At 47.4% G+C, this 10,000-nt stretch overlaps 1 protein-coding gene across 1 annotated transcript in view; it reads left to right on the top strand.

Moving 5' to 3' along the window:
- LOC145339866 (putative carboxypeptidase X1) overlaps window positions 1–10,000 on the top strand; it is a gene marked incomplete at its 5' end in the record, with an annotated part of 65,215 nt that overhangs the window by 1,393 nt on the left and 53,822 nt on the right. The window contains 1 exon segment of the mRNA XM_080184398.1: window positions 3,077–3,227. Within this exon segment, the coding sequence (XP_080040524.1) occupies window positions 3,077–3,227 (151 nt within the window).

The following is a 10,000-nucleotide window of genomic DNA, read 5'->3' as shown; positions in this document are numbered from 1 at the left end:
TGTCAACCCAACAAATAACAAGTTATTTATCAAACTAACAGTAAACAGGTTAACTAAACTATTAACAAACTGAATTAAAGACAATTTGAACGGAATGCTGTTTAGATAAACACAATCCCACTCATTAACAAGAATATAGAATTTTAGTCACTCTGAATGACAACCAGGCTGTGGCATCTTCCAGAGTTCTATGTCTTCAGACGTAAATTAAACAATGAGAGGCAGCAGGTCTCTCTCTCTGGAGCTGACAGCTGAACGAAGAGCTGTTAATTCGGCCGGTGGCTGTTGCTGACTCCTTTTGTTCCACTGTCAAAACCTCTACTTTCTCAGGAGACTAAGGAAATTTGTCATGTCAGCAATGACTCTCACCAACTTTTACAGATGCACCATAGAAAGCGTTCTTTCTGGTTGTATCACAGCTTGGTCTGGGCTCCTGCTTTGTACAAGATCGCAAGGAACTACAAAAGATCATGAACCTTAGTGAGGCTGCACTTGGAATATAATGTTCAATTCTGGTCACCACACTACCAGAAGGATGTGGAGGCTTTGGAGAGGGGACAGAAAAGATTTACCAGGATGTTGCCTGGTATGGAGGGCATTAGCTATGAGGAGAGGTTGGAGAAACTTGGTTTGTTCTCACTGGAACGATGGAGGTTGAGGGGAAACCTGATAGAAATCTACAAGATTATGAGAGGCATGGACAGAGTGGATAGTCAGAAGCTTTTTCCCAGGGCGGAAGAGTCAATTACTGGGGGCACAGGTTTAAGGGGTGAGGGGCAAGGTTTAAAGGAGATGTACGAGGCAGATTTTTTACACAGAGGGTGGTGGGTGCCTGGAACTCGCTGCCGGGAGAGGGAGTGGAAGCAGATACGATAGTGAGTTTTAAGGGGCATCTTGACAAATCCATGAATAGGATGGGAATAGAGGGATACGGTCCCCGGAAGGAGAGGGTGTTTTAGTTCAGTCGGGGGCAGTATGGTCGGTGCAGGCTTGGAGGGGCCGAAGGGCCTGTTCCTGTGCTGGAATTTTCTTTGTTCTTTGAATGTAGTCCAATCCATCACACAAACCAGCCTCCCATCCATTGACTCTGTCTACACTTCCTGCTGCCTCAGCAAAGCAGCCGGGATAATTAAGGACCCCACGCACCCCGGACATTCTCTCTTCCACTTTCTTCCATCAGGAAAAAGACACAAAAGTCTGAGGTCCCGCACCAACCGACTCAAGAACAGCTTCTTCCCTGCTGCTGTCAGACTTTTGAATGGACCTACCTCGCATTAAGTTGATCTTTCTCTACACCCTTGCTAGAACTGTAACACTACATTCTGCACTCTGTCCTTTCCTTCTCTATGAACAGTATGCTTTGTCGGTATAGGGCGCAGGAAACAATCAAAATATGGTGACCAGAACTATACAAAGTACTCCAGCTGTGATCTCAAAGTTCTATACAGCTCCATCATGATCTCTCTGCTTCTGTAATCTATACCCTGATTGATAAAGGAGACTGTGCCATATGCCTTTTTCACCACCCATTAACCTGCCTTTCTGCCTTTGGAGATCTATAGACAAACACACCAAGATCCCTTTGTTCTTCAGAACTTCCCAGTGTCAGACCTTCCATAGTACACTTTCTTGTCAAATTACTCCTTTCAAAGTGCATCACCTCACACTTTTCAGGGTTAAATTCTATCTGCCACTTATCCGTCTATTTGTAACCCAAGACACTCAACCTCACTGAACCACCTGGCATCTCTGTAGGTTATCGGCAAACTTACTGATCCTACCCCCCGACATAGTCATCGATGTCATTTATATAAATGACGAACTATAGGGGGCCAGCACAGAACCCTGTGGTACACCACTGCTAGTCACTGGCCTCCAGTCACTAACGGATGAATGAACACCGCTCGACAATCACCAGGCAAGACTGTTCCCTTCCTGTTGGCGAACACTTTAGTGGTCACGGGCATTCAGCTTCTGATCTTTGGGTAAATGTTCTCCAAGGCGGCCTTCACGACACACGACAGCGCAGAATCGCTGAGCAGAGACTGGTAGCTAAGTTCTGCGCACACAAGGACAGTCTCAACCAGGATCTTGGGTTCATGTCACACTATCTGTAACCCCCCACGACCTGCCCGGGCTTGCAACATCTCTGTCTGGAGACAATACACATCTCTTTAACCTGTGCTTAACCCTCTCTCCACTCACATTGTTTGTATCTTTAAGACTTGATTACCTGTACTCACATTCCAATCATTATCTTGTAAATTGAGTTTGTGTCTTTATATGCCCTGTTTGTGAATTGAAATCCCACTCACCTGACGAAGGGGCAGTGCTCCGAAAGCTCGTGGCTTTTGCCACCAAATAAACCTGTTGGACTTTAAGCTGGTGTTGTGAGACTTCTTACACCAGTCACAAAAGCAGGCGTCTGTCACCGCCCTCTGTTTCCTAACACTGAAGCAATTCTGAATCCACTTTATTAAATTACCCTGTGCTCTGTGTGAATTTACCTTCTTTACAAGTCTCCCACGTGAGACTTTGGCAAAGTCTTTGCTGAAATCCAGATGAACTACATCAACTGCACGACCCTCATCTCCACACCTGGTCAGCTCCTCAAAAAATTCAATCAGATTTATAAGGTATGACCTCCCTCTGATGAAGCCATGCAGACTCTCCCAGATCAAACTTTATCTCTCCAGGTGGAAATAGATTCTCTGCTTCAGACATTTCTCCAGTAGTTTCCCTACCACAGATGTGTGTGTGCGTATATGTGTGCGAGTGTGTGTGTGTGTGTTTGTGCATGTGTGCGCGAGTGCATGTGTATGCATATGTGCGTGCATGTGTATGTGCGAGTGTGTGTGTGTGCAAGAGCGTGTGTGCGTGAATGTATGTGTGCGAGTGTGTTTGTGTATGTGCACGTGTGTGTGTGCACGTGTGTGTGTATGTGTTTGTGTATGTGTTTGTGCACGTGTGTGTGTATGCGTGTGTGTGTGTACGTGCACGTGTGTGTGTGTGTTTGCACGTGTGTGTGTGTTATGCCTATTACATTTGCATTCACTTTCCTCATTTCTCCTGGCAGGTTTTTAAGGGGAACTCAGACCCAGAGACTCCAGTTGGGAACTATCTCTCCCCTCCTGTCATTGCTCGGTACGTCCGCATCAACCCGCAGAGCTGGTACCAAAATGGAACCATCTGTCTACGGGCTGAGCTCCTGGGATGCCCCTTATCAGGTAACTGTCTGTCTGCTTGTGTCAGCACCAGCGATTTGATCTCCATCTTCCCTGGTCAGTCTCTCTCTCTCTCTGTCTCTCTGTCTGTCTCTCTCTGTGTGGCTGTCTCTCTCATAAGAACATAAGAAATAGGAGCAGGAGTAGGCCATCTAGCCCTTCGAGCCTGCCCCGCCATTCAATAAGATCATGGCTGATCTGAAGTGGATCAGTTCCACTTTCTCCCCATAACCCTTAATTCCCCTGTCTGTCAGAAACCTATCTACCAGTGACTTAAATATATTTAGCGAGGCAGCCTCCACCACTTCAACGGGCAGAGAATTCCAGAGATTCACCACCCTTTGACTGAAGAAGTTCCTCCTCAACTCCGTTCTAAACTGCGCCCCCCTTATCTTGAGGCTGTGCCCTCTAGTCCTACTATCCTTTCTAAGCAGGAAGAATCTCTCTACCTCTATCCTATCCATCCCCTTCATTATCTTATATGTCTCTATAAGAACATAAGAAATAGGAGCAGGAGTAGGCCAACTAGCCCTTCGAGCCTGCCCCGCCATTCAATAAGATCATGGCTGATCTATAAGATCCCCCCTCATCCTTCTAAACTCCAACGAGTACAGACCCAGTCTATTTAGTCTCTCTTCATAGTCCAACCCCCTCATCTCCGGTATCAGCCTAGTAAACCTCCTCTGCACTCCCTTCAAGGCCAAAATATCCTTGCGCAAGTGTGGCGACCAAAACTGCACACAGTACTCCAGCTGCGGCCTCACCAGTACCCTGTACAGTTGCAGCAAGACCTCCCTGCTTTTATATTCTATCCCCCTCACTATAAAGGCCAACATCCCATTCGCCTTCTTGATCACCTGCTGCACCTGCAGACTGGGTTTTTGTGACTCATGCACAAGGACCCCCAGGTCCCTCTGCACCGTCGCATGCTGCAGCTTTTCACCCTTTAAATAATAATCCCTCCTACTATTATTTCTACCAGAGTGGATAACCTCACACTTGCTAACATTATACTCCATCTGCCAGGTCCTCACCCACTCGCTCAGCCTACCCAGATCCCTCTGCAGACTTTCCACACCCTCCGCACAATTTGCTTTTCCACTCATCTTTGTATCATCAGCAAATTTCGTCACCCTACACTCAGCCCCCTCCTCCAGATCATCTATATAAATGGTGAATAGCTGAGGCCCCAGCACCGATCCCTGCGGCACTCCACTAGTCACCAACTGCCACCCAGAATAGCACCCATTGATACCAACTCTCTGCCTCCTATTAGACAACCAATCCTCTATCCACGCTAACACCTTACCCCCAACTCCATGCACCCTAACCTTTTGTAGCAAGCTTTTGTGTGGCACCTTATCAAACGCCTTTTGAAAATCGAGAAACACCACATCCACCGGTTCCCCTCTGTCTACCACACTAGTCACATCCTCATAGAATTGCAATAAATTCATCAAACACGACTTCCCCTTAACGAATCCGTGGTGCGTCTGCTCAATCAAACCATTCTTTTCTAGGTGCCTCGCTATTTCTTCTTTGATGACGGATTCTAGCATTTTTCCAACTACAACTTTCCAACTCTCTCTGTGGCTGTCTCTCTCTCTCTGTCTCTCTCTCTGTCTCATCTCTCTCTCTCTCTGTCCAAATATTGATTGGAACCTTTACAGGTCGAATAGTTTGGATGGGACAGTTTTTGTACAGTGTGCGCAGGAGGGTTTCCTGACACACTATGTGGATAAGCCGACAAGATGACATGAGAAGGCCTTGGCAGGTAAGATTAAGGAGAATCCCAAGGCCTTCTACAAATATGTGAAGGGTAAAAGGATGAGAAGAGAAGGGATTGGACCTATAAAAGGTGAAGGGGGAAAAGTCTCTGTGGAACTGGTAGAAATGGCAGAGGTGCTTAATGAGTACTTTGCCTCGGTATTCACGGTGGAAAGTAATCTGGGAGGTTGTACTACAGGTTTGTGGCGGACTGGAAAGATTGAGTATGTGGACGTTAAGAAAGAGGATGTGTTGGAACTTTTGAATTCTGTCAAGATAGATAAGTCGCCGGGACCGGATGGGATGTACCCCCGGTTACTGTGGGAGGTGAGGGAAGTGATTGCAGAGCCCCTGGCATTGATCTTTGCATCGTCGATGGAGACAGGGAGAGGTTCCGGAGGATTGGAGGATTGCGGATGTGGTTCCTTTTTTCAAGAAAGGGAACAGGGATAGCCCGGGAAATTACTGACCGGTGAGTCTGACCTCAGTGGTTGGTAAGCTGATGGAGAGGATTCTGAGGGACAAGATTTATGAGCATTTAGAGAAGTTTAGAATGATCAGGAACAGTCAGCATGGTTTTGTCAAGGGCAGGTCGTCCCTTACGAGCCTAGTTGAGTTCTTTGAAAACGTGACTGAACACATTGACGAAGGAAGAGCAGTGGACGTGGTTTATATGGACTTCAGCAAGGCGTTTGATAAGGTCCCCCATGCAAGACTTCTTGAGAAGGTGAGAGGGCATGGGATCCAAGGGGCTTTGGCCTTGTGGATCCAGAACTGGCTTGCCTGCAGAAGGCAGAGAGTGGTTGTGGATGGGTCTTTTTCTGCATGGAGGTCAGTCACCAGTGGAGTGCCCCAGGGATCTGTTCTAGGACCCTTGCTGTTTGTCATTTTCATAAATGACCTGGATGAGGAAGTGGAGGGATGGGTTGGTAAGTTCGCCAATGATACGAAGGTTGGTGGTGTTGTGGATAGTCTGGAGGGATGTCAGAAGTTGCAGTGTGACATAGATAGGATGCAAGACTGGGCGGAGAAGTGGCAGATGGACTTCAACGTGGATAAATATGTAGTGGTCCATTTTGGCAGGACCAATGGGATAAAGGAGTACAGTATCAAGGGTAGGAATCTTAGCTGTATTGAAGAGCAGAAGGATCTTGGGGTCCGGGTCCATAGGACTCTTAAATCGGCCTCGCAGGTGGAGGATGTGGTCAAGAAGGCGTATGGTGTACTGGCCTTCATTAATCGAGGGATTGAGTTTAGGAGTCGGGAGGTAATGCTGCAACTTTATAAGACCCTTGTCAGACCCCACTTGGAGTACTGTGCGCAGTTCTGGTCGCCTCACTACAGGAAGGATGTGGAAGCTATTGAGAGGGTGCAGAGGAGATTTACAAGGATGTTGCCTGGATTGGGAGGCATGCCTTATGAAGATAGGTTGAGGGAGCTGGGACTCTTCTCCCTGGAGAGGCGTAGGTTGAGAGGCGACCTGATAGAGGTTTATAAAATGTTGAGAGGAATAGATAGGGTGGATTCTTGGAGGCTACTTCCCAGGGTTGAAATGGTCGCTACGAGAGGACACAGGTTTAAGGTGTTGGGAAGCAAGTACAGAGGAGATGTTCGGGGTAAGTTTTTCACTCAGAGGGTGGTGAGTGAGTGGAATCGGCTGCCGTCAGTGATGGTAGAGGCAAACTCGCTGGGGTCTTTTAAAAGACTTCTGGATGAGTATATGGGATCTAATGGGATTGGGAGTTACAGATAGTTCTATGGCTTGGTAGGTACGGATGTGATCGGCGCAACTTGTGGGCCGAAGGGCCTGTTTGTGCTGTAGTGTTCTATGTTCTATGTTCTATCCTTATACATTACCAGGGACGTCCCAACGCTAATGACCCTTATTTAAAACAATCTCTGATATCCTTCCATCTCCAACCCACTCATGTGCCTGTCTAAGTTACTCTTAAACAACTCCAGCGTGCCTGCCTCCACCACCTTACTTGGTAGAGCATTCCATACCCCCACTACCCTCTGTGTGAAAAATCTCCCTCTCATATTTGCGTTATACCTCTCCCCCCTCACCCTAAGCCCGTGGCCCCTCATAGTGTGTGTTTCTATCATAGGAAATAGCTTACCTCTGTTTACTCTATCTATAAACTTCATAATCTTATATACCTCTATTAGATCCCCCCTCAGTCGCCGTCTTTCAAGGGAAAACAGCCCCAATTTGTCCTGAGAGATAGGATTTAGAACCATTTGGAAAGATTCAGTTTAATCCAGGATAGTCAGCACGGTTTCGTGAGGGGTAAGTCCTGTCTCACAAATTTGACTGAATTCTTTGAGGAGGTAACTCTGTGTGTGGGTGAAGGTAGAACAGGTGATGTTGTATACATGGATTTTAGTAAGGTGTTTAGAACATAGAAAAGCTACAGCACAAACAGGCCCTTCGGCCAACAAGTTGCACCGAACATATCCCTACCTACTGGGCTTGTCTATGACCCTCTATCTTACTAAGTCTCATATACTCATCCAGAAGTCTCTTAAAAGACCCCATCGAATCCGCCTCTACCACCACCGACGGCAGCCGATTCCACTCACTCACCACCCTCTGAGTGAAAAACTTACCCCTAACATCTCCTCTGTACTTGCTTCCCAACACCTTAAACCTGTGTCCTCTCGTTGCGACCATTTCAGCCCTGGGAAATAGCCTCCGATCCACCCTATCTATTCCTCTCAACATTTTATAAACCTCTATCAGGTCGCCTCTCAACCTTCGTCTCTCCAGGGAGAAGAGACCCAGCTCCCTCAACCTAACTTCATAAGGCATGCCTCCCAATCCAGGCAACATCCTTGTAAATCTCCTCTGCACCCTCTCAGTATTTCACATCCTTCCTGTAATGAGGTGACCAGAACTGCGCACAGTACTCCAAGTGGGGTCTGACAAGGTCTTATAAAGTTGCAGCATTACCTCCTGACTCCTAAACTCAATCCCTTGATTAATGAAGGCCAGTACACCATACGCCTTCTTGACCACATCCTCCACCTGCGAGGCCGATTTAAGAGTCCTGTGGACCCGGACCCCAAGATCCTTCTGCTCTTCCACACTGCTAAGACTCCTACCCTTGATATTGTACTCCTTCATCCCAATGGACCTGCCAAAATGGACCACTACACATTTATCCACGTTGAAGTCCATCTGCCACTTCTCCGCCCAGTCTTGCATCCTATCTATGTCTCGTTGCAACTTCTGACATCCCTCCAGACTATCCACAACACCAACCTTTGCGTCATCGGCAAACTTACCAACCCATCCCTCCACTTCCTCATCCAGGTCATTTATGAAAATGACAAACAGCAAGGGTCCTAGAACAGATCCCTGGGGCACTCCACTGGTGACCGACCTCCATGCAGAAAAAGACCCATCCACAACCACTCTCTGCCTTCTGCAGGCAAGCCAGTTCTGGATCCACAAGGCCAAAGCCCCTTGGATCCTATGCCCTCTCACTTTTTCGATAAGTCTTGCATGGGGGACCTTATCAAACGCCTTGCTGAAGTCCATATAAACCACATCCACCGCTCTTCCTTCGTCAATGTGGTTAGTCACATCTTCAAAAAACTCAACAAAGAACAATACAGCACAGGAACAGGCCCTCCGGCCCTCCAAGCCTGTACCGCTCATGCGCTCAACTAGACCATTCGTTTGTATCCTCCTATCCCCAGTTTGTTCATGTGACTATCCAGATAAGTCTTAAATGATCCCAGCGTGTCCGCCTCCATCACCCTGCTTGGCAGTGCATTCCAGGCCCCCACCCCCCTCTGTGTAAAATACGTCCCTCTGATATCTGAGTTAAACCTTGCCCCCCACCCCCACCTTGAACCTGTGACCCCCTCATGATCGTCACTTCCAACTTCCCACTGTTCACCCTATCCATACCCCTCATAATTTTATACACCTCTATTAGGTCTCGCCTCATTCTCCATCTTTCCAAGGAGAAGAGCACCAGTTTACCCAATCTCTCCTCATAGCTAAGAACCTCCATTCCAGGCAACATCCTGGTAAACCTTCTCTGCACTCTCTCTAAAGCCTCCACGTCCTTCTGGTAGTGCGGCGACCAGAACTGGACGCAGGACTCCAAATGTGCCTAACCAACGTTCTATATAACTGTAACATCAGACGCCAATTTTTATACTCTATACCCTGTCCTATAAAGGCAAGCATGCCATATGCCTTCTTCACCACCTGATAGTGATAGCTTTTTTCCTCTGATGGAGAAATCTAGCACGAGGGGGCATGGCTTTAAATTAAGGGGGGGTAGTTATAGGACGGATGTCAGGGGTAGGTTCTTTACCCGGAGGGTGGTGAGGGATTGGAATGCCCTGCCTGCTGCAGTTGTAAATGCGCCTAGTTTGGGGGCGTTTAAGAGATCCGTGGATAGGTTTATGGACGAAAAGGGATTGGTTTAGGTTAGAGGGTCATTGTTTTGTAACTGGTCGGCGCAACATCGTGGGCCGAAGGGCCTGTTCTGCGCTGTAATGTTCTATGTTCTATGTTCTCCACCTGTGCTGCCACCTTTAAGGATCTGTGGACTTGCACCCCCAGGTCCCTCTGTGTGTCTATACTCCTGATGGTTCTGCCATTTATTGTACAGCTCCCCCCTACATTAGATCTACCAAAATGCATCATTTCACATTTATCTGGATTAAATTCCATCTGCCATTTCTCCACCCAATTTTCCAGCCTATCTATATCCTGCTGTATTCTCTGACAATGTTCATCGCTATCCGCAAGTCCAGCCATCTTCGTGTCATCCACAAACTTACTGATCACACCAGTTACACCTTCTTCCAAATCATTTATATATATCACAAATAGCAGAGGTCCCAGTACAGAGCCCTGCGGAACACCACTGGTCATGATGTGGAGATGCCGGCGTTGGACGGGGGTAAACACAGTAAGAAGTCTGACAACACCAGGTTTAAGTCCAATCGATTTATTTGATAGTAAACTCACTAGCTTTCGGGCT

Source organism: Carcharhinus amblyrhynchos, unplaced genomic scaffold, assembly GCF_965287045.1.
Source record: "Carcharhinus amblyrhynchos unplaced genomic scaffold, sCarAmb.v2.hapA scaffold_712, whole genome shotgun sequence".
NCBI lineage: Eukaryota > Metazoa > Chordata > Chondrichthyes > Carcharhiniformes > Carcharhinidae > Carcharhinus > Carcharhinus amblyrhynchos.
This window is presented reverse-complemented; position numbering and strand designations above follow the sequence as displayed.